The 25591-nt window shown below is 46.9% G+C and overlaps 1 protein-coding gene across 1 annotated transcript in view; it reads right to left on the bottom strand.

The window, feature by feature from the left end:
• Window positions 1-11174: 11174 nt before the first annotated feature.
• Window positions 11175-25591, bottom strand: part of LOC126522885 (uncharacterized) — a 36089-nt gene continuing 21672 nt past the window's right edge. The window contains exons 4-7 of the mRNA XM_050171727.3: window positions 23395-23651; window positions 20900-21196; window positions 15393-20039; window positions 11175-14007 (exon numbers count right to left, since the gene is read on the bottom strand). Of these exons, the coding sequence (XP_050027684.2) occupies window positions 12304-14007; window positions 15393-20039; window positions 20900-21196; window positions 23395-23651 (6905 nt within the window). The 3' untranslated portion in view covers window positions 11175-12303. The remainder of the gene's footprint in view (window positions 14008-15392; window positions 20040-20899; window positions 21197-23394; window positions 23652-25591) is intronic.

The raw sequence follows: 25591 nt of genomic DNA, 5'->3' as shown, positions 1-25591 counted from the left end.
GTGTGGAGTTCTCTTAGCAGCAAGGACAGGCAGTTTCTGGCTAGGATTCGCTGGAGCCATTTTCTTTCTTGAGTTGCAAACTTTGGTCTGGTTATCCTTTCTTCCTTGCCTTATGCACTGGGTCAGCTAAAGCGACACATAAAAATGAAAATGCTTAAGTTACCATTGTACATCATATTTTTGCCAACTTGCTCTGCATTCATTTGGTGGAGAAGGTTGTCCAACACAGAAGAAAACATGCATGAAACAACTTTTTCAATCTGTGCAAGCCAAAGTGCCAGAATGTCCGTGTGGAATGTCTCAACGTTTCACCATCTCTGGGTTCTTTAGCGTTTCTGGCAAGACAATTGCAAGAATGGCGTATTATAAACTGCCTATATGAAAACTGCACTGTGGTGTGGCATATGGTAAACCTCTGCAGTCATCCTAGGCTTACAGAAGCCTTTTATCAACAGAGGTGGGTCTAGAGCACAGAAGAGCACGTTCACGAAAGCATATGTCTACACTTGAGCTCTTCACAATCACTGAAGGTACGGTTCCTTTACGGTTCACACGGGCATAAAACGAGACACTGGACAGTGCAGCAACAATGAACACACCGCAGCCACCTATGATGTGCCAAGGCTGGTGGGTGTGGGTGCAAATACTGCAAATGCACATTAATAAGGACGATGTAAAGAAGGGTTAACCATGACATCCAATACAAAGAAGCTCGCAAGGACCTTCAGATCACCAAAATAGTGTACAACGAAAGGCTGAGCGACCTAGTTGGGCAATTCGTCCACAAAAGGAGATCTTGCTTGCACTTGGTGAGTGAGCATGCAGGTTCACAACAGTGCAATTGATGCCAGAGCAAGGCAAAATCATGGCCATGGACAGCAAAGAGGGAAAAACTTGAGGGAAGTGATTTGCTAGCTTGTGCATAAAATGTTCCTTTTGAAGGGCGTTTACCGTTGAGTTCTTGGCACAGAACAGTAGCACATTTTGCCATGTTATTTTAACGAAGGAAAGGTACAGTACAGATGGACTGGCAGGAGATAAGGGATGGACATGGACTAGTGCAGTCTCTCTACATTTGGTCATTGTGTTCAATACTGCGCTGCATTATTCCTTCAGCATAATGAAACAATTAGCCCAGCAACAGGTCTTGACTGGCCGAAGCATAGTCTAGTGCGTGATCAGGAAATAAAAGCTGATAATGGCCCCTTGATTCACTCCCCATCCCCACCTTCTGCTTGCTACCATACACCTTGTTCAGAGCATAAATGTGACTGGGAAATAATGCTTGTCTTCAATGGTGCCATATCTACGTTTATAAGTTTGAATTTGAATTTATTTGCATCAAACAATAACAAAGGCAGTGCTTTTGTATGGTTATTAAAGGAAGACTGCAAGTCTAGCAGGAATGGCAGATAACATATTCAAAATGGCATAAACAGATCACTTTCATGCTTTTTAGAGACAGCCAAAAGTCCGTATACTTGGAACATGACAAAGCTTTGTTAACTCTGATGGCAAAGTTGCATCTGCTTTAGAATGACGAAACTATAAGAATGACGGCAAAGCTGTATTTGCTTTCCTGGTGCAGTTCCCCATAATGTAACATATTTTGGCAACAGATGGTCACTGCTAATTGCGTTAGATTTAATTCCAAAATGGTAGAAGGGCCTGCAACCTTTGTGTGAGAGAATTAAAAAAAAAATTTTAATTATTGATCCCAAAGACAACACTCAACTCCTTCATTTTCGGCATCAGGAATTCGCTTATCGTTTTGCGGTTTAGGTCCTTTATATCTGGAGGAACTGGCTCCGGAAGTTTGCCGAAATCTGTTGCCAGCTTAATTCTGCGACCTCTGGGAGCTATTTTTCCATTTATGAAAAACAAATTGCAAGACGACGACAGTGATGTCCCGAGTTGATTGTAAAATGAATGGTAAATGAGTACTTTAATCTTTAGTTGTGACTTGCCAACCTTTCATGTAAAGAGAATGCCAAGGGAGCTTTTACTCTACTGGTCTAACTGTATTTGGCATTTACCTTTTTGCAACGTCATAATGGGCAGAAGAAAGTGGGAGCAAGCAGCCATATTTGTTGCCCCTGCAAAAGTGAAGCATGCAGACTAATTCTGGTGAAATAGCATCGCCATAGTGCTTAGTAAACCATGGCCTTCAAGATTATTTATGCAACTGTGCAAGAGACCCTGTTCATCACAGGCCACTTCACCGGCCGAGTTACGCAGGCCCTTCAGTCTTGTTTTTCGACAAGCAAACCATCTCATCTCATCCCATTACAAACACACACACACACACATACCCATTGTGAGCTTTCTAAAAGGATAATCAGGCAATCTAGATTGGCTCATTTGCTTGTAATTTCCCCCTTGAAACCAGACAATACTTTGAGGCTTCTGGAGATTCAGTGCGACAGCGACAAGCAGGGTTCATTCAGTATCACAGCACACGAGGGAATGACACTGCTGCATAATGTGCAACTGGGTCAGAGTCGGCTCGATCATTACCGATGGAATATCCTACTGAAGTCATTCTTTTTCTACAGCCAAACTAACTCATCTGTCGTTGCTAAAAAAAAGAAATCTTGAGCTTTTCAGAAGCATAATCAGGTAATCTAGGTTAGGTCATTTGCTAGCACTGTCCCCTCTGAAACCTAACTATACCTTGTAGTAGAGTAAAACTGGGCAAGTTGGTTGATTTTCATAATAAAAGCAGTGCAAAAATAACCGCAACAGAAGACAGAGAAGTACACTGGTCGGGCACCTGTCCTGTGTACTTCTTTGTCTTCTGTTGCTGTAATTTTTTCACTGCTTTTACTATGAATACTTTGTAGCTTCTGAGAATTCACCGTAGGTGCCAGTAGCAGGGTCACTTCAGCGTCACAGCTAATGCAGAAGGAAAGGTCACTGCTGCATAACGTGTAACTGGGTCAGATTCAGCCCTGTACTGATGGAACCATCTGTACTCCAGCATAGTGGGCATTGAGATGCAAGATGAGAATTGAAGGTGTAGGAAGTCAAATAACCTGAGCACTATAGAACACTTGTAAACAATACCTATAAAAAGTCTTCCATGCACTGTTTAGAAAATCTGTCTCGTTACTGTAACAATACCCAAGCAGATTCGTCTCATCCTAAATAAGACTTGGACTCACTTTCAGTTGGAATCGCTGCAGCTCACTCCGACTAAGGCTCGTGACTGGCATGGAGACCAAGTCAACTCACGAGTTTGCCGACCTGCGAGTGGAATGCCTTCACTAAGGGCCAATGAAATGTGCCGAAATATCTGGCTTGTTAGCCTCAACCATGCACAGAGTGGCGCCAATTTAGTATTGCTTTTCCTTCACAAGCAATATCTAAAAACACACTTTTACTCTATAGTATAAGTGTACTAATATCCCATCATTGATCATTGTAGATGTTCGGGTAGTCGGGGGCAACCATCAACGTTTCTGCATAGTGAAAAATTGGCCGTAAATTTCCCCTTTCAGGCACAAACAATTGCATCATAAATGACTACCTCTACCATAGCCCGTCTGCCCTTACTTAATCAAGAAATTTTCAACACGCACGGTGGTTCACAGGAGTTGGCGATCTATGCAGCCTAGCCAAAAAGCTTTTTTGAAGCAGCAGTCATAACTTCACCATGCTAACCACACACCACCATGCAACAATACTACAACTACTGAGTATGTATTTTTGAACAAGGCACCATCCTTGGGAAGACCAGCTAGCTCGTATCCTGTCATCCACAATCAATCAATGTGTTACGTAAGTTGCCTTAGTTTTCAGTGACTCATCAATGCTCAGTTGCATCTCTGTTCAGCAGTGAGTGTTTTGACTGCTAACTTCATTTAAACACACTTTAAACCAGCAGTTATCACTTTGGCAAATAAGGACAGCGCCAATAAACACTAACTTGCATGAGTAAACCAGCAGCAAGGTGTAAACCTGGTAGTCACCACGACTGCCTGCAACGGCCGCATTTTGATAAGGGTGGAACACGTAAAGGCTTGCTTGTGTACCATGCTTTTCTTGCGTGTTAAACCTTCCTGGTCATATGATTCCTGTAGGAATCATACTGTCTTGCAGGAAATATCCAACACGGAGAAAAACTAACAAAACTACTATTATCAGAAATTCGTCAGCACATCTAGTTACATAAAAAGTGTGCAGAATCAATAATTGACAATTATTGTCAACGTAAGCAAATAGCCTGAACGAATGAAAGAACCAGGGAGTGAACGAAAAAAAGCTTTCCTTGCTGAGCGCTCGACAAAGCTCACGTGTGACAGTCCCTCCTCCTCCCTTTCAGCCCTCCCCACAGCTCATTTGCTCTAGAACTGATGTGCGACAGTACACCCCTTCCCCCCTTGCCCCTCCCCACAACACGGGGGCACGAAGCAGGCACACTTTCCCTCGGCACATTTTGTATCAAAAGTACAATTACCGACCATCAACGACCGGCTGCTGCTAACTATGGAAACAGGCAAAAGAGGTAAAGAAAGATATTCTCTTAAATATGTCAACTTGCCCCAAGGATATATTTGGCTCTCCTTGAGATCAAGCCGAGGTTAGGTCTCTGTGCTCTATATCAGGAGCCTGCTGCTTAATGCAAGTAATATGCCGTGGCTGCCACAAAGATGGACATCCTTAAATATTCTGTGGCCACATTTAACACCATTATGATAGTGAATTAGGAAGTCTGAAGAACCACACGCTGCTTACAACACAAGAGTTTTCGGTAGTTCAAGAGAAAATCTTCAACCAATTGCTAAAAATTCCAGCAGGACTTTTTCTTTATTTGCCCGAGTTTTGTTGTTCAGATGCACCTATATAAAATAGCTTTACTAAAAAAAAAATCAGACTGGGAAAGGTTAAAGAACATCAGGTGGTCACAATTAATTCGTAGCCTTGCACTGAAAGATACCTCATCGCCCATTGAACAACAACAGCCTTAGGATGTTAAAGCTCCACAATTTCATTACTTTTTTTGTTAAACATCACTATTCTTGATGATATTGCTTGCATAACTCATTTAATACAGCACAGTTGTGTAGTTTCTCACTTCAAAAAAGTGTTTAGCTTTGATGCCTCCCTCAACTTAGATCACTGCAACACACAGTGGCCCGAGTTTCTTCCTTCTTTTTTTTTTCTAACAATATAAAATAAGATTTTGGTGTAATAATGCATGGTGGCAACACTGCTCTGTTTACTACCAGCGCAGCAGTGCATTTTAATGCTCATTTATTCATCGCTTGTCAGTTTAAACAAAAAGCTAAGAAAAGAGAGCCCAGGCAATAGGAAAAAGTTTGGCAGCATGTTACACTCCTGTAACACGTGAAGGTGGAAGCCTGTTACACACTTTGTAATGCATTAAGTTATAAAATCGGAGGGGTCAGACTTCTAGCAAGACATCACGAGCCGCAGTGTGAAGTGAGCGTTTGGCAAGCCGTTGTATGGGAGCTTCGGCCTCCTCTCTGCGCTGCCATCTCACATTGTTGCGCGTTGCTGCTTTCGCAGTTCGGCTTCTTCGGCTCGTTTTCAACGCTTAGGTTTCTCGCTTCACAAGCATCCTCTGCCGTAGTGTACTTCTGAAGTGGGGGGGCGTATGCAATGCTTTACTGATGGTTCAAATGATAGTATTGAGCTTGTTATTTATTGAAACGTATGCTGATCTGTGTTTTGTATGGGTGATGGGAGAATTATTCAAGGCGACATCTGTGATTTGTGTAATCTGTTGCTTCAATACTCAAATTAAAAGTTTAAGAGAAATAATAATACACACAAACCGAACATCTGCATGTTCTTGTTTTACTTCACACTTCAGCAAGAGAGATCACGGAGAGAGACATACCACTTCCATTTCATCTGCTTGTTCCCACGTCATGCAATCACATGCACAGACAACAAAACTATGTCATTTTCTAGTGTTTTAGCACGCGATCGTGCTCTGTGATCCGCTTGTGTCTGCCTCAGTATTCATGTAGCACTGACTTATACTGCTAAGTCAGGTGTTCTTGTGCACAGTGCGCAAAATCATGCGCTGCACGAAACGAGCCAAATGCAACAGCTCGCGTGCGACGCCGTCAGCAGAAGTGCACCATGTAGCAAAAAAGGAACGGAAGCGGGGCTGTGACGTATGCATCATGATTCTCGAGCTCTGGTATAAGAACGCAAGGAAGGAATTTCACTTGCGGAGGCCAGACAGGGCAAGTGGAGAGTGTGTCTCTCCTGGCAGTGGCGTTCGCCTCCTAAAACCATGGGTTCACAGCACTGAAATATTTCTATCTCAGCTATTAATGAACCAATTTGAAACATTCCTGTGGCAGAACACTCCCTAGAGGGCACGTAACAACCTCCAGCGTATAACTGAAATTTGCTATGTAACCTGGTTAGGTGCCCTTTAAGGAGGTGTGAGCTTATTGCATTGCTTGCTTGCTACAATGGTACGAGCCATTGCTGCTGATGATGATATTTTTGTACAACGTGACAAAATGCTGCATTTTTTTAGGTATGAGCCATTGCAACGAGCCACTTGAGGCTTTCACCTTGAAATGGAGAGTGCGCACACGTACTTGGCGCAGACGCTTGTGCAAGCATTCTGAATATGCGAAACATGGTGGACGTCTTCCCCATTGCTTTGACAGCCGTACCCGATATACTTAATTTATACCAGCCCTTCACTTTTCTCCTACAAATGTACTCAACTGTTACAGGCATTCGCAAAACCAGGTTGAAGTTTGTCACACTTGTCTGGCCGTCTGCCAACACCTCCTCCTTCTGCTCTTCATTAACCCTAGGCTTTCCTTTTGATGCGATTAGAATTCTCAGGATACTTGACACACTTTCTGGTGTCAATCTATCAATGTATGGATCAGACCTTGCTCCCTTCACGCCAAATTGTGTCACCGGGCATGTGCCGCTGTGTATATATGGGCCGTTCTCAATTCAACCAACCTCTTTGACACCAGCTAGGTTCCCTGGGTGTGCCCTGCTCTTCAATGAACGGAGGTGCAAGAGGGGAGCCCAGCTGCAGTACGTGCCCCACACGATGCGGTTCAGCAATGGCAGGTACGGTGTGCTGCTACATCCCTTCAACGCTTATTGCATAAAACCAGTAAGGCGCTAATTACTTCCGCTGAATGAAAACTTACTGGCACCCCATTTCTTAAATCTTCAGAATCTTAAAAAGCATACAGTTGCAGAATAGATCAAGAATTCTCGATTCCTTAGCGAATTCTGCAAGGTTTACAGAATGTGGACTTGGTGCAAAAGCTTGCTGCAGGTACATCAGATATGAGAATATAGACTACTTAATGTCTAGCAGCCTTGAAAAGCCCCTATCCAGCTACTTGAAGATAACGACTGGTGCAACAAACTATGAAAAACAATGAAAGTGAACCCGATACATACAATGACATACTCACAGCAAGCAAAAACACCCAACCCTCTACCTTCCCACTCGTTTCATAAAATCATTTTGCACGTCACTCAAACTTGCAGCACAATTCCAATAGAAGCATTTCAAGAAGTATGCAATACATTATGATCATTACTACTTCGATCAATGCTGATGCACTTCTCTCGTTATTGCAGTATTTTCTTCCTTTTTCCTTCCCTCCCGTGTGTGGCAAGACTGTGCGTCATGGCAAGTGCTTACTGCTGCTTTTCCCAACTCAAATTTCGCAGAGGGATTTCGTTCCTCAGCCCACGCTGTCCAATAACGCACTTGGCAAGAAATGGGGAAGCACCGTTTTAACTACATCTCACCGTTACAGAAGTGAACTGCCGTAGAGGTGTGATGTGGAATGGCTTCGCTGCCCGTATGCAACTAAATGTAAAGACTAATCAGGCAAGCTACGACGTCAAGCGTCTCATTGAATAATGTGCATCAAAAGATGCACTCTTGCTACGACATTTTTGCGATTACAAAGCAGCACAGAGTCCTAAATTTTATATTAAAGTTGCTAAAAAAAAAAAAACAGGTACAGTGTAGACTCGTATTTAAATTGTATCACAAATTTTGTTTAAGGAGACACTAAAGAAAGAAATTATATGTGCCGATTACGAAATAACCTTACTGCAATGCCAAAAGAAAGAGAGAACGAAGCCACTTTTAATGCAAGAGGAAGATCTACAAGCAAGACACGAAACGCAACGCAGGTGGTGACGAATCCTGGAGTTGCTAAACAGCTCGCCATGACGCAATAGATTTCGACAGTGTCGATAATTTTTAATCGGTGGAGATGAACTTATCTTTTTCAAAAAATTTTAAATGTAGAAAATTGGAATTACATTGTGTTGTAAAAGAGCCAAATACTGATCTTGGCAAGTTCCGAGAACATTTACTTTGCTGCAATGGTCCAAATACGAAACAATATGATGACATCCATGACGTCATGTGGACATACTTGCACTGAGGTGTTAGTAGAAAAATTTTAAATATATATAGATATGTGCTCCTAATTTCTCTTCTAATACACAGCCAATTACAGCAAAATTAATGAAAATTGAGCTTTGAAAGCATATACTTTATCAAGCTAAACTCGTCTAGTGTTTATGAGGTATGGTCCCCCAAACATAACTAATACTTAATATACATATATGCCTAGTTGCATTTGATCATATACACTACTAGAACAGTTATTAGACACATGTGCAACCATCACTGCAAACGCATGGTCAGTTTTAGTGGCTCCCCTTTGCATTGGTGATCATCAACATACACAGTAGCCTCAATATAAAAACGAGCATGTTCAGATGATTTGCATTCCACGAATGTCCCTTATGAGCCATTTTTCCCCAAGTTCCTTTGCATGCCACATAATTGGGCAAGCTTGAATTGGGTGCCTTCAAAACGGATTAAAATCACAAGTCCTACAAAAAGTTGTGCATTTGTTTGAATTGACCAGAATTTTGAATGCTCCAGTTTCAAATCACCATATGTTGCTGTACACTGTACACTGCCGCACAGTGTATGCTTTGAGTGCAAGAGTGAGCCGAGAAGAATGGTAGCTTGATGAGCAGTCTTCTCATGCGAAGAAGGGAAAAGGGGAGAAGGGAGCAAGCTCGCGATAACACGATCAAGTGCGCTTGAGGGGAGCAGGTTGGCATGCATCCCCTTTTCTAGGGCCGCCGTGGCTGCACACGGCTGTCAACCGCAGAGCCCGTGCGCCCTGATTTCGAGGTAATCTGCCATGTTTACAAACGGTGGGTGTGCCGAGATGGTGTGGCATCATGTGTGCTCTTTCCGAGCGTTTAGTAGTGAAGGTTGCGTAATCTCAAGCTTTGGATAAGCGTTAAAGCGAGAGGCAGATGAAGCATTTGCTCCCCTCTGCCAGCACTTTACATGATAGCGTCGTCCCACTGAGGGTGACAATATCAGCTACGGGGGCGGAGTGAATGCGAAAACATGGCTGGCTTTGCTTCATGCTATGTGAAAATATCACGGCATGAAACCGCATCTTTCATCAGTGACTCTGAAATTCAACAATTTTTTTTCTTTCCCATTCAAATTTGCTTTCTATAATTCACAAAATTTGGCAGCCCCTCCTGTGTAACAAAAATCCATCGGTAACTGTACTTATTGGCACAGAAGGTAGAATTTCAATATAACAATATTTCTATGTAACAAAGCAAATTGCAAATTTTACCGACTTCGTTACATCAAGGTTCAACCAATTCTGAATCGCTCCATCATCACTAGCACAGTTTCATTCCTGAAATGCAAGCAAAGCCACAACAGACTTAGACAACAACAGCCATGTATTGCTGGATGTGGAAGTTCACAAGAAATCGCCAATGTCGAGAAGCATTTGCCATGGTCAACCGATCAGAGAATGGCCTTGAGGGAAAGCCAAGACCCAACAGTCTGCCAAGAAATAAGTAGGTCAGGGCTAGCAATAGAGAGCTTTACTTTGTCCGTAAACACATTATTGTTTGCAGAATAACACATTACTGGAAAGGTGTAGAGCAGCTACAATGCTAATAGCAATATCTTGACACGCAGAGTTTAACCTGAGGGCACACAAAGCTATTACTGCAGTGATTCATCATATTCGACTTCTGGTGTAAAGCGTTGCCAGCACCAACTTTAATGGCGCCGTTCCCGAGGCTGGATTGGGGGATTCAGACATCTCCCAATATTATCGCTGTGGCAGTGAGCTTCTCAGCACAACTTACGTATGTCATTATATAATACATATATATTCATTGTCAATGTGCAGTCCTCGAATTTCTTCATAAGAACACTCACGAAACACAAGTTATTCAAACTCATTGCAGGTGTAGTTGGACAAAGCGTCACAAAATGTCGCTGCCAGCCTAGCAACTGCCATTTATGGCTCCAGTAACCCAGTAATCCGCAAACAGTAGGAAACTTACGGACAAGCAAGAATTCTAGTGACAAAAATTCTCTTTTGTAAAGAGTGCTCTCTTTATGATCAGTCTTCGAATGCCCATCGTCTGTAAGAGTGATTTGCGTGACGACACTTGCTGCAGCAACAACCAATATCAGCCAGCACATATTATACGAGAAGTTTTGTGAATGAGAGGCTAGTATGTCTACTTTGAGCACAACGGTCATAGTTTCTGCAACACGGAGTTTACGCCTTTGAAAAGAACACACGAGGTCCATTCAATCTGCCCGCTTTTCCTGGCTTGGTTAAAGAAATTAAAAAACACAATCTGATTATGATTAATTCCTTAATGTGCACGTAAATCTAAATATACATGGCTGTTTTCACATTTCGACGGAGGTGAAATGCGGCTGCTGTGGCCAGGATCCTACGACCTCGTGCTTAGCAGCCCAATACCACAGCCACTAAGCAACCACGGCAGGTCCTGGCCTTGTTCAAGATCCACTACGCCTCACTATCTGTTTCAACAGTGCAACACGGCATCTGCATGTCGTCATTTGTTTCACACAGCGCAGGCTTTGGGAAGAACTAGTTCACAGCAGACCCCGCACATGCGAGAGAAGCAGTGCAGCGCTCATGCAAGAGGTGAAGGGTGATTTCTGCATCAACATAGAATTGGCGCTGAAGCACAATGAACTGGGTCATGAGGTAGAGGGCAAATCAAATGGGCCTACGTGACAGTTCAACTACAATCATGCAAGCAAATGTTTAGAGCAATACACAGCACGTGTCTGCATACAGCAGTACAGGTTAAAAAGTTTTATTGTATAGTGAAAGTATATTACAGTTGAATTTTCGAAAAGAAAAGAAAAGCTTGCTTCCAAGCAGGGATATTTACAGGTGCCGACTATTATTGTCCATGTGCAAAGAACAAGCGCATCACTATGTACAACAGTTTAAAATACAACTGAACGCCATTCGGCCGCATGATTTTGCACGAAATGTAATAAACTACTCAACTTTTATCAACGCACAGGGCAGAGCACGATTTCAGTCTTTCCAGTTTGTTGAGTGCTACCCGCACGCAGACACGACTAGAACATGCCTGTTCACACAAGACAACCGCAGGACTTTTCTTTGCATTCGAAAGCCATGCCACCGTTCCAAGCCTCGTCGAAATGCCTCCCAGAGAACACCAGTGCTGTGCTTTTCCGCTCTAACACCCGGCAAAGAAAGGGAAATAAACTGGTCAACAGCCGAATGCTACAGCGGGGCTGTTCTATCGATGTTGGGACTTGCAAGAAAAGGTCGATTGGAGGTGTTGAGGCAGGCCAAATAAGTTACAAGCACGGCATCTCATAAATTAGCTTTAGAAAATCTCAGTAAAATATATCTTCGACGATGAAACATGACTGCACTCTCTCTCTCCCCCTCTCGGGCACAATCACTATGTACATTTTGCAGCCAGCCCACAGCAAAAATAACAAACTTCTCATTTCACAAGTATCTTTCACACGGAAGAATGATGTGTAAGGCTACACTCAACCAAACAACAAATAAACATCTGAAAAACAACCCACAAAAACAACAATGGTTGATGAAGGGGGGGGGGGGGGAAAGAAAGGACACAATGAAGTTGGCATCTGTTCTGGTGCAATAAGCCCGCCTGCAGAAAGAAAACAAAAAGGATGGCTGGGGGTTGGCGACATGATGAGTGCAATTCCTCCTGAGGCACACCCAACAGAACACGCACACAGGTGGGCCTTGATGGCACTGATGTTTCGGTGTTGCGTGTTCCCCGAATCCAATGCCCATTGCACACGAGTACAGTTATCACAGGCAGAGACGCAAAGCAACTCTTGAGCTCCTCACCAGGGTCCCAACGTCACGGGGCCCACACACTTCCACCTCACACCAGAGGTTCTGCCGCGGATCACCTTGTCCTGACTTTCTTGGTTGCCGATCGCGTCTTGCCACTCGATGAGGAACTCCGCGTCAGGCGCTTCTTGGGTGACGAGTCCTCACAGCAAGGGCAGCTGCGCTTGACGGATGCCTCCCGCGAACGCGTCCGGCAGTGGCTGGTGCACGGTTTTTCCTCCCCTTCCTCTGCGCGGGGCTCCATGAGCTTCTCATTGGTCAAGGCAGTGGTGCCCGCCCCATCCGACTCCTCGCTCATGTCGCCCGCATCTTCCTCGTCTATGTGCGGCGAACCATCGGCGAAGCTGAGCAGGCCTTCCTGGTCCTGTATGGACATCACGTTGCGGGGCGCAACGAAAAAGTCGAGGCTGTCTGTCCCGTACTCGCCGAGTGACTCGACTGCCTTGATGCCCTCCAATAGTGCTGCCTGGTCGACCGCGTTCCAGGGCTCCTGCGAACCTTGGCCCTCTTCGTCCTTTATGTCCGTCATCCCCATGTGCTGCACCGTGGGCTGAATGTCGTCAATGTCATCCTGAGCGTCGCCACCATGGTTGGCTCCTGCCTCCTTTCCGAGCAGGCTCTCCAGGCCAGCTTCAGCTTCCATCACTTCGTTGACCTCGTCGTCGCAGTCCATTGACCCCGCTGTGGCACCGCCGCCCCTGTTCACTAGGGGCCCCCTTGTCGACGTCCAGGCGGACATCTTGGCCACTTCCAGGGACTCCAGAATGTCCGCTGGATCGAGGTTTTTAGAGAGCTCTGGCGAATCGTGGCTTTTGACCTGCTTGGAAACAAGACTTTTGGGAGCCAGCTGCTTAGCGCTTCCCGCGACCACATCTGACAGAGACAGCTCGCGTTGATTGTCCTCTTTTCTTGAGAAAAAGTCTCGTGGAACCTGAGGAATGACGTTAAAAGATGCATTGTCGCAAATGAGTGAAGAAATGCCAGGATCCGATGGTTCATCCTTGATGCCATACAAAGCGCTCTCCTCTGAATCAGACGGAAGGCCAGGGCTCTCAAAGGACAGCCTCTGGTCTTCGTCGACAGACTGAGCGCAGAACACCTTTTCCGGACTTGAGTTCTCATCATCTTCAGTTACATCAAACAGGGTGCGCTTGGGGGGCTGGGGCGAGTGCTTCGGTGTTTTGTAGGGCTGGGGTGTTGCTGTGTTCCTTGATGGCTGCTTTGTCACCATGACTCGCTGCTGTGGAGAGGGGGTGTCCCTCGAGCCATGCGATGGCACATGCAGCGACTTGAACACCATCTTGTGCACATTCTTTTGATGTCGGCGCAGGTTGTATGCAGAGAAAAACCCCCTGTTGCATCGGTCGCATGTGAACCTCGAAGGCGACTGAAGTCCATTTTCTTGGCAATTGCCACCAGAAGATGAAGAAATCTTGGCCTTCATAGCCAGCTTCTTGGAAAGACTGGAGCCGCTTTCAAAAATGCTCTCGCCAACCGAGGAAGGTGTCATGGTGTCCCTGGCATCCCCGTCAGAGTTCAACTGTTCAAGCAGTAGTGATGACTGACTAGACCACTGGTATGGATCACAATCCGGCTCGGAGGCAACAGAGTCGGAAACGTACAGGATGCTGTTTAACTCGTCCTCGTGCTGCAGACGGCGTAGCAAAGCTTTCTCTTCATATAAGTCTTCCACACTACAATCTGATGAGTCATCACTGGAGTAGTCCAGCTCATATACTTGACATTCTCTGATAGTTGCCTGTGAAAAAAAAGAAGGAAGAAACGAAATGGAAATACAAGCATGTCATGAGGTGAGTGACTGTTAGTATGTATAATGTAGTATAACATATATTAAAGGTAATCTACCTTGAGACCAAAAAGCATTGCAAGAGCAAGCCTGCCCTTCCATAGTACCATGCATGTATTTGTAACTTTTTTTTTAAGGTGACGCTTTCATTAAGTTGCGCCCTTATCACACTATCACTTGGTGCAAGACATAGTTGCTGTATCTGAAAGTTTGCTTTTTTACCAATTCGATATCAAGGCAGGCACTTTTAAGCAGACTGCACATGCGACGCAAGTATATATAAAAGGCTTATGAGTGAGATTAGATTTGATGACTACCAGTAGTGCTTGCCACTATCGTTTTAAATCTAGTGTCGCATGATTACTAGGGACAAGTTTGCCCAAGGAAACATTCAATTATTTTGTTAGTTCTTTCCGCTAGTGATCTTACTTCTTCACCATCACTACACCATGACAGCAGCATATATTACAGCCCTCAGTTTAATTTTTTATTGCACTGCCTTGAATGAAAAAAAAGGGTGAAGCATTCACACTACTCAAGAAGCATTCGGATGGTCACACGGCTAAGCGTTAACGAAAATTCAGCTGGCATCAAAATGAACCATTTTACTATGATTCTCGAAAGAAACAAATTTTGATAAAAACTTTTACCCTTGCAAACAAAGACTGAGACCACAGAAAAACAAGTACCGCAGAGGCTCATTATTAGAAATGGCTGCTGAGGGCACTCGGAAAACAAGAGAATTCCAGCAAGGCATGCAATTAAAATTTGAAACAAGCATACAAACAACACATCCATAAGTTTCAGCAGTCAACTTACCAGGGAACATAAAACATGACAGAGACATAGCATGCTGCTCTAGCCTACTTTGCTAACAGCTGAGTAGGCTAGAGTATGAAAGTGTTGAAGAAGTTTCACAATTACCTAGGTGTTTAAATAGAAACTAAGAAACGTCAAGTCAATTTTCCCGGTTGCCTGTGAAATAACAGTTTTGCACAGAACAATATATCACAAAGTACTGAATTAATGCACCAGTGCGAATTCAGCAGGAATAGTTAGCTGCATCGCGAGAAGACAACTTTGAAGCTGCCAAGCTTTGGCGCCCTGCTGAGCAACGACAGCGAAGAGGCCAAATCAACAATCAGCATAATTCAATTTTACTAAGAGTACTCAGTTGAAAGAACTCTAAAATGTTCAGCAACATACTGCCAATAAATACACTTGAAACCAATGCCTGCTATTGTGTTCCTTAGACAGCAATTTAATCTGACGTAGTACTTTGGAAAAAGCTGCGGTACACAGAGAAGATTAACTCCGGTGAAATTGTTTTTGCTTACCTCAGCGTCTACTTTATTCTTCTCATCGTCAGTGACCAAGAGGCTGCAACGAACAGCGTCACAAATGGCGGTGAGGGACTTCGACATAGACTGGGAAAGGGGCTGTGGTTTCGGCTGTGCAGCTAACCGTGCCTTCTGGGCCATGGCAGCTTTCTTACGACGATAATAAGCCTTTGCGGACTCTTCATCCTCTTTCTGCTTCTCACTTCGGCCAGTGGGCATCAGCTCAGCGCTATTCACGGGTACATAGGTGGCGCCACTGGGACTGGGATCCACCAGGTCTTCTGGAAATGGCAAATGTATTCCAGTGCGCTGGTTTACCGCACTCACTGCTGTTGTGGTCACTGTCTTGGTCGTGGGAACAACTGTCGGCGGACTCTTTGAAACAGCCACAGGAACTGCTGGCTTCTGAACATCTTCCTCAGCTGGGGCAACTGGCATGCTCGCTTGGGTCGATACAATGCAAGGAGTTGCCGAGGCTGTGCTTTGAACAGAGGCCAGGACAGTCTGAACAGCGGATGCTGTCTGCGGTGTCTGTGCGACAGAGACGGCAATGCTCTGCGGCTGGAGAGCAGACACCGCAGCCTCGGTGGGTTTACATGCATTAGGCGTGGGCTTCTGTAGCAATCTCGCGAGAGGCACGGTCACTTGTCGAGTGACAACTTTTTGCGTGACAGGCATGCTGATCTGGCCGGCCACAGAACTGGGAGTGACGACAGCCATGGGCACACCCATCTGCATGGTTGGCATAGTGAGGTGGGTGACGCCAGACAGGTTGGCAATGGGGAGTGTCTTGCAGACAGACTGTGCCAGCACACGGGTAGTACCAGTGACAGATACCGTGGCCTGAGGACTGGTGTAACCGATGGGCATCTGCTGCTGTGAGGACACAGGGGCCAGCAGCTTGGCCTTTGTGACCTTCACAGGAGGCATGTTGCAGGCCTTCCGGTACTCCATAGCGCCCGGCTTGCTGCGTATCGGCATCCAAGTTTTCTTGACCGCCGTCGCACTCGGTACTCCTCCCGTTGTGGACACTGCTGACACACTTGTTGTTGCTGCTGAAACCACCACCGTGCTTGTGCCATCCATGACTGAAAGTGCCGCTGTGTTTGCATTCGACACTACTGCTGTGCCATTTGGCTGCAAGTGCTGCAGCTGGACTTGCTGGACCTGTTGCTGTTGCTGCTGCTGCTGCTGCTGTTGTTGTTGCTGCTGCTGCTGCCTCATTTGCTGCTGCAACTGCTGCACTTGCTGCTGAGCCTGTATTGACTGCTGAATTTGTGCTTGCTGTTGCACCTGCTGCTGAACCTGCTGCTGAACCTGCTGTTGAACCTGTTGTGCCAAGTTTGCAGCATCAGTGACAATCTTTGCTTGAGCAGGCTGGTTCTTGAGTATGATGACTGGCATACCTCCAGCTGACAGAGTGGAGCCCTGCTGAAGCAAGCTGTTGACAGGAATCATGATCTTGCCTGCTATGATGCGGCCTCCAACCAGTCCGCCCTGAAGAGGGAGAGTCAGGGCTGTGATGTTCGTAAGTCCCGCCTGTCCTCCAAGCTGGTCTGCCGATAGCACAGTGGCACCGCCAGCAGCGTTCATCTGTGCCATGGTGCCTGGTAGGGTGTTGAGCCGCACCAGCTGCTGTAACTGATGCATAGCTTGCATGTTCTGAGCACCCACCATTGTTGGTACAATCTTGGCTGAAACCATGTTGGGTGCTGCACTGCTCACTACGGTTCCGGACACTGTCGTGGAGAGTGTTGTGGAGCCACTTGTTGAGGCTGCCAGTAGTCCAGGCAGAGCATTGATGGCAATCTTTTGGTTCCCAACATTCAACACCTTCTCCTGGCCGGAGAGCATAGCAGCATTCAAAATCTTCATTGGCAGCATGCAGACACCTGGCGTGTCAGTCTTCACACCTGCCTGACCTACCTGCTGCTGAAGTGCTCTTGAGTAGATAGGCAGCCTAAGGACTGTGGCTTGTCCTTGCTTGAGTTGGCTAAGCACTTGACTTGCATCAGTGGTAACGTTTGTGATCAGAGAAGCACACGATGAGGCAATGGTGAGTGGCTGATTTCCTTGCAATGAGCAACTGCTAGTGGATTGTTGCACTGGGGTCGTTGCAGTAGATGTAATAACTTGTTGCGTCCCATGTGGTGCAGCAATTACTTGAGGCACCACCTGTGGCTGGGATGGTTTGGCGGCTTCTGCTACTGCAGCATTAGGAACAGACATTCCTAATGGAGGTTCTGCCATAGGCCGTGGCGACTCCTGAACTGGTGGCAAGGTCTCCTGTTGCAACGACACCACATGGCTAGGCAGAGGAGACGGCGCAGGAGCCATGATGCGCGGTGTGGTGGGTACTTGTACCTGGATTGTAGTATCGACAGTATGCTTGGGCAGGTCAATAGCATCAGTGGTCATCATGGCAGCAGGCATTACAGTGCTTTGACTTGCAGAAGTGGAGGTCGGCACAACAGATTGGACGCTGCCCATCGTTTTAACCGCATAAGGAACATTTGAGGAAACCGCTGCTCCTTTCAAAGCCTTTGCATAGTCCTTCAATGGGCGAACCATTGATGGCACTGGCTTGGAAGCAAGCATAGGAGTGTTCTTTGCAACAGTGGCACCTACAGGTGTTGAGGAGATTACAGCAGGTGCTTTTGCGACTATCGTAGTGGGAGCTTTGGAAACCAGCACCGGTGGTGCTTTACAAACTGTCCCTGGCTGTGTTCTTGTGATAATTGCGTGTGGTGGTGCCTTTGAAACTGGCACAGGTGAAACCTTGGGAGCGGCTACGGCGTGGGTCTTGGTCACTGGTGCTGCAGCCCCTTTTGCTGCTGGAACAGCCACGGGGACCACTTTAGGCACAGCTAATGTTGTTGATGCTTTGGAGAGCACCGCAACTGGTGCTTTAAGAGAAACTACAGATGCTGCCTTTGAGACTGCCACTGGCATTACAGCTTTGGGGACCGATACCGACTTGGCTGGTGTGGCAGGAGTCATTGGCACACCCTTCACCGACCGCATAGACACTTTTACAGGGACAGCCTTCTTGCTCGAAAACTTTGGCCTCTTGATCTGGTACCGCAGAAATCGCTTCAGAGGCGTGGTCTGAAGTCGGGCTTCAAATTCAGTGGCCACCCTTTGATATGCTGGACCCTGCGGCAGGTTTAGCTTTGACAGAGGCGACTTCGGTGCTGCAGCCCCGTCTGTCCATAGGTAAGCCCTCTTTGACTCGTCGTCTAGTGAAATATTGGGCAGGGACAAGACGGGCACAACTCGGAGGCCACTTTTCTTGTTCACCAGGTTATTCGGTGCACTCCCCGAGAGTTTGTCAAAGCGCTCCAGCACAACGCGCAGTGTCTGCAAGCACCCACCACCAGTCGGTGCAGGAGTGGCAAATCCTTCCTTTTTCTTGTGCGACACTTTTTTCTGACTTTTCTTTTTAACTTTGGGCATCCCTACTTGCAACGAATCGTGTGCTTTCTCTTCTTGCAGAGGTGGCCCCAAGTCTGTGGGGTCAAGGTCCATGGGCTCCAAGCCAATCGTTTCCAGTTCAGTTGCGTCGAGCTCGGTGGAGTCTAGCCCTGCATCCTCCAGGCCAGCCGAGTCGAGCCCTGTCGGACAAAGCTCCATTGGGCCTAGCTCAGCGGAATCGAGCTCTGTTGCTCCGAGCCTTGTCAGACCAAGCTCTGCTGAGCCAAGACCACTCATCTCCAGACCTGCAGACTCTGCGAGACCTGTCAAGCCAAACTCTGCAGCAGCATTTTCCACTAAGTGAACTTCCTTCTTATGCTTTCTTGAGCTTTTTTTCTTTTTTTTTCGCGACGACTTGCATTTAGCGTTTGCTCTTCGCTTGTCCCTGCGTTTGACCGGCAGCCCTGCACTATCCAAGACCTTCTTAATGTGCAGCTGAGCTCTTCGTCTTGCCTCTTCATCGCTCTCTTCCTCCTCCGAGGCCGAGTCCGTCTCGCTGTCGGCACTGCCACAGTACTCTTGAGGCGTCCTGTGGCTACACTCGTTAGACCTCCGGTTCCGTAGCGCTGCTCGTCGGCTTTCAAAGCATTCCAAGTACCAGCGCCAGTCGGAACAGAGGTTAACACACCTCGGACGCACACACTCGAGAACAGTCACAAAGTCTTTGAGAAGCCTGTAGGGGACCCCATCCATCTGCTGGTTGAGGATTGGGTGCCAGTAGTCCATTTCGTATTCAGGCCTCCCGTCGGCCAGGGCAGGACTTGTCTTCTGCTGCACGGGCTCATCGCTGCAACGGCCACCGCAACGGCACGCCCGAACATCCGCAACGTCCTCGAGTTCGCGGCCTGCACCCTGCTCCTGAGGTGAGCTGGGCTGGCCGCTGATGTTGTAGGTCGACTTGACTTCCACTTGCTCGGTGAGGGACTCGAGCTGGGCCAGCTGCTCCTCTGTGGGATCCAGGGCAAAGGCACTGAGGACGCACTCGCGCGACACTTCGGGCAAGTCAGGGAACAGGGTCGCCAGCTTGAGCAGAACACCCGCCATGTGCACCTCCATCTCTCGAACGTTGGCCCAGTTCTCCCAGTGCATGGCGGTCTGGAGGGCGTTGATGTCCGTCGTCAGCCCACGCACGAAAAGATCCAGGTAGACTGGAATCAGCTGTCTTCCATACTGCACACACACAGAGACAGAAACGAGAAATACTGTAGATGAACAGCCGCATCAATTTCTTCGAATCAACATAGGTGCACTGCCTGCAAGCAAATAGGCCTACCTGTTTCAGATGTATCAGGACAATGAAATACACACTTATGCAGAAAACTGGGAATATGCAAGGAACATTTAGAAGAGTAAAGCTGTTTAAACTGGTCAACCATTCTTTTGAAACACTGTTTTCATTAATTTGGCGTGAAACGGTTCATTACTACAGAAGAAAAGAAAGTGCAAACATTTTTTTTTCTGAATTTCATATGAAAAACTTCGGCCCAGGTACATCAATTTAACATTGCTGCTTTAGAAGTACTATTTTTCTATGCTTGAGCTGTTTTGGTGTAGGAAATGTTAGAGAAAATTGGCAAGAATGGGCCTATAGTTGGTTGACAATGCAACATAGTAGTCCTCTACTAATCCACAATTAACTAGACCAGAGTGAATCCTGTCAAAACGCAGTAAGCCCTCGTTATAATGAAGCCACTTTACTCGAGTGAGCGCTTTATTCTAAATTTCTCCCGGTCCCGACCCAAACGCATGCACTTTAGCCCGAATTGCTCGAAGCTCAGCTCAGAGCAAACTGGCAAGTGGTGTGTGTGCGCTCACGGCGGCACTCGGTGCAAGCTTTTCGCACCAGGAGAGCGAGCGACCCTCTCTGTCACCAGCTATGCCATCACACTGCCTGCGCACCCCTTTCCTCCATGCTACACCCGCGTGTTATCGGTGGCGAGCGGGTGCCACTCGAGGCAGCACTGCACACGAGCAAGCAAGTTACCCTCAACCTCTTCGCCGTACGCCGCCATAGGCAAGATCCCACTCACATGTTCCCACAGGACATCACAGAAGAGGTAGAACTGCGCACTGTTGGACGCATGGGGCAGCAGCAGACGTAATGCAGCCCGTGCCACTTGCGGCACCGCATGGCCCTGTATCCTCTGTAACTGGCACCAGAGCACCATGAGCTCGCGAGTGCAGCAGAATGGAGACGCCAGCAGGAGGTCTCGCACCAGGAACACGTGCGCGAGGGCTTCGGCCACATCTGCACGCTCGGGGTCATTGGCCCGCTGTGCCAGACCCCGCACCAGCTGTACACCTTCATGGCACGAGAACCTCGAAGTCTGAAAAGGGGGCAAACAGGCGCAAACTTATTCACAAACAGAATAATGTTTTGATAGGACTGAATGAACCCGTCATAAGGTTGTAAAACGAGCCCGAATTCATAAACTTTACAGACATTTCGGGAGAGCTGGCAGGTATAAAACTGGTCTTAACCCTTTCAGCGTCACTGACTAGTATGTTTTCACATTTCTGTCCCACCACATTCCTTCTGGGATTCCTTTTGCCAGATAGGAATGTGAAGACCACACCAGGAGAGCACTTGCCATTATCTGTGTCAGTTTTTTATTTCTGCACAGCCAAAAAATTAAAATTCTATGTTTGTTTTATAATATCCAAGAAACTCAATGCTGGGGGTGCTTGCCCTCTGAAAAAGCCCCTACATTGAAAAGTTTGAAGACCAACTACAACTAAATTTTGGACCTCACAAAAAGTCAAATTTCGAATAGCGTAGATGTAGATAAGCCTCCGTGCAAACTTTTATGTTTGAAATGAGAGAAGATGCGTCATGAAAAGGTCACAAAAATTATTGTTTTTCGTCCTCAAACAGAGAAAATCTCAGAGGCACTACACTAGGTCTTGCATCATAAGCGCTCATCACCAGGTACATGCGTAGCCTGCTTAGGCGCTATTTAATGGCCTTTAATAAAGAAAATCTGACAATTACCAGCCCTGCAGCTTTGCCAAGATTGCTCTTTTGTATACCCATAGTACTTATGTACATGTATAGCCAATTTAGCCATACATACTAGTACTTATGTATAACCAAGTTAGGGAAAGTTGGCCGTTACAGCTCAGACCACTTATAATTTAACTGATTATAGTGCAGATTAGGATATAATGCTCTCTTTCCCGACTCCCATTCATCTTCCCACAGAACTCAATGTATACGCATATCGCTTAAAGTGCCGCTGAGCAACGCAAAATATCAGTTATAATGCTGTTGCTGGAAAATCATGCAGACAAGCAAGACAGCGAGCACACTTCGAGAACGAGGTGCGCCGGCCGAGGGGAAAGTGCCGAGGGCGTTGCAATGGAGTAGTACGGTGCCCTGCTCGCTGAGCGTGTGAACGAACAAGGGGGAAAGAATGAGAGAGAGAGAGAGAGAGAGAGAGAGAGTGAGTGAGTGAGTGAGTGAGTGAGTGAGTGAGTGAGTGAGTGAGTGAGTGAGTGAGTGAGTGAGTGAGTGAGTGAGTGAGTGAGTGAGTGAGTGAGTGAGTGAGTGAGTGAGTGAGTGAGTGAGTGAGTGAGTGAGTGAGAGCATCGGCAATATGTTGGTTGGCTCAGCGGAGTGCAGGGTTGGTTAGGCGACAGTAGAACCGAAGAAGCGTTTTGCTCTAGCCACTTGCCGGTGGCACGTGGTCCAGCTCAAATGCGTGCGCATTGTAGCTCTGGCTCTTCAGTTTGTATGCAGAAAGTGAATTGTAACCGAATGTTCCTTTTCAAACACGGACGGGGTCGCAAACATGTCAGAATTATCAGACAGGCCGGAAAAACTAACTTCAATGGCAAAATAAATTTGTTATTTTTTTATAACTGCGGCACTGTAGAAATATCTGTCGGGGCCGCGAGTGTATTGCGCATTCGCCCAGCGCGATGCACATCGTCACAAAGTGCAGATATTGCATGTGCAATCTTGACTCCGCGACGCTGCGAGTTTTAAACTGTGTTCCACAATTTCATCAGTTCGGAATGTTGTACACACTCAAGCTTTCGCCGTCCCTACCAGCATATGAGCACGTACAAAATTTTGCAATACATGATCGGATACTAGCCAGCTGATTGCCTACAAACCCCACTTCAAGTACGCTGCTGACGGTGAAGCCTGTGCACGTGGATCTCACGTCAGATTAACGTGTACGGGCATGAGCCAATATCAAGGGAAAGTTTCAGTTTGGTTCAGAGTCAATGAAATGCTTCACAGTGGCTGTATGGGCAATTGGAAAATGGAGTTATGACCTCTCCAACAAAAGCAAGGGCACATCCCAGGGTCCTATGCTTCGATTCCCCCAACAAACAGGACCGCTTAGTCTACACGTTTTGCGTGCACCCACAACCATTAGTAAATGTTGTGGTTATAGTGTGGTACCATTGACAATACAAAAATTTTAGACTCTGGTAATTTACATTATAAGTGGCCTATGCTGTAGCCTGAAACGCACACACACACTCCCGCACGCACTGGGCTACAGCATCTCACCTCGGTGCAAAGTTCCTGGATCCTTCGCTGCCGGTAGAGGACGCAGAGCAGGTGTTCGAGAAAGGCCTGCCCGCCAACACCCACCCGCACCACTTCCATGCCCGTCTGCCGCCGCTCCTCATTGCGCTGCTCCAGCTCCTGCTGTGCGAGGATGGACAGCCGTTCTCGGCAGATCCTCTCGACCACGTCATACTTCTGCCAGAACCGCAAGCACTCCAGACGGCACAGAAGATCTTCGGAGTCACAAGCTTTCAAGGCTGATCAAGAGAGAAGTAAAAGAAAGGAGAGCAACGTTAAACAGAGAGCTTGTAGTTAGCACACAGTATTTAAAGAGAAAACAGTGCAGACTGCCATATAAAAGAGAATATTAGTCGAGATACACTGGAACCTCATTATAACAAAATATGATATAACAAAATAGTGGATATAACAAAGTAGATGAAATTCCCCTTGAAATCTGTATAGAGATCCATGCATTCAAAACCTAATTTTAACGAAGTGAAATTGCCCGGCCAATGGATGGATATAAAGAACTAGGTTCATCTCCAAAATCAAAAGATACCCGACCATTTTGGTCCGAGTACAGTTGCCGACCGTTTATTCGGACCTCACAGGGACTGCGAATGTCCGAATAAACAGGTGTCCAAAAAAGCGGATTAAGAAAAAAAAAAAAAAAAAAAAGAAATCCTTTATTTTCACGCACTTATTTGGGCTCGGCAGTGGGCTTGAAGAAATCGTGAATGCACCTTTGCACGCTGTTCTGTTTACGTGCAATCAGGTAAGCCTGAATCTCGGAGAGGGTCGTACGGTCACTATAGGTGGCTGAAAGCACAGTCACTGCTTGTACACGCTCCGCATACAATGGCAGCGTAGAACATGGTGCGTCATCTTCCAACTCGGAGTCATCGTCCGGCGGTGCAGCAGAAACCTGACGAATGATCTCGCCGTCGTCGAGTTCTGCGCATGTCAGTACAGCAGTGTCAGCACCTGTGAACCTGTCAAATAAGACGGTGTCCAGAATCGCAATGCAACCATTGCGCAGGTCTTGGCAGAACATTTTCGGCATCATTAGGGAGCACATTGGAAGGCGACAAATCCGAGGCCTCCCGGCACCCGCTTGCCGGCATTCCCCGGCACAGTCTGCACGGGCACTGTCGGCGCCATTAGACACTTGACGCGATGTTTCCGTATGCCGCGTTTCATCACCGCAACCTCGACACAGCACACAAAGCAAACATCACCATGCTGTCATGCCGACACCAGTCGCACAAACAAAAACGTGGCCTACTCGCAGTATCGTGCACGAAGAAGCAAATAAATCAGCTGCTGGATTGTCTTGACATGGCTTACTATGCCGAGGTCGGAACTGCTGTAGCTACAAACCAGGCAGAAACGATGATGATGAACGGGGATTCACAGTAGCGCAACTTCATGGGGCAGCAAGGAGGCTCCGTTTAAAACAAAGATGGCGTTCAGCAAGTCGAACCATGCACCAGTCTGAGTCGGTGCATGGTGCTCTCTATCGAGTTGGCTCAAGGAGTGTCCGAAAAATCAGACGAGAGGTTGCAAGGTGTCTGAACTTTCGGCAGTTGTTATACATTAGGGTCTATGGGGAGAATGGCGGTGCAACGAAGCAGACCGAATAATCGAGCATGTCCGAATTTTTGGAGCCCAAAAAATCAGTTGGCGAGTGTACATCGCTTCCCACAGGATTCAGCCCTCGTTCGCCGCAGCAGCTCAAAACTTCCATGTCCCCGCTTCAAATACGTCGTCGAACAACGCTACTATTTCTCACGGTCACATATAGCTGCACACCTGCACACAAGCGGCAGCTGACTATCGCACTTCTCCACTGACCTCTCTCTTTTCTCCTGCCCGTGTCTGGCTGCGCGAGATGTGCGGCAATGCAAAAGACGCAGAGCAGTGTGAAAGATTAGAGCAATAACTTCTACTGCGCGCCAAGCAGGCATGCGTACCTGGGCGTGTCCTCTGAGATCTTCCCTGCACCATCTTGGTCCTGGCTACGCGTGGCGGTGCAAAAGTGTCAGTGCATTGGCTTGTTTCTTTCTCTGTGGCATGCCACGCAGGCAGCTGCAGCTGGGCTTGGCCTTAGAGATCTCCCCGGCACACTCTCTGGGGGTCATGCCCCACGCCATGCATTCACTTCCTCCTCTTCCCGCGGCTCGCCGCAGGGGCT

This window comes from Dermacentor andersoni, chromosome 6, assembly GCF_023375885.2.
Source record: "Dermacentor andersoni chromosome 6, qqDerAnde1_hic_scaffold, whole genome shotgun sequence".
NCBI lineage: Eukaryota > Metazoa > Arthropoda > Arachnida > Ixodida > Ixodidae > Dermacentor > Dermacentor andersoni.
This window is presented reverse-complemented; position numbering and strand designations above follow the sequence as displayed.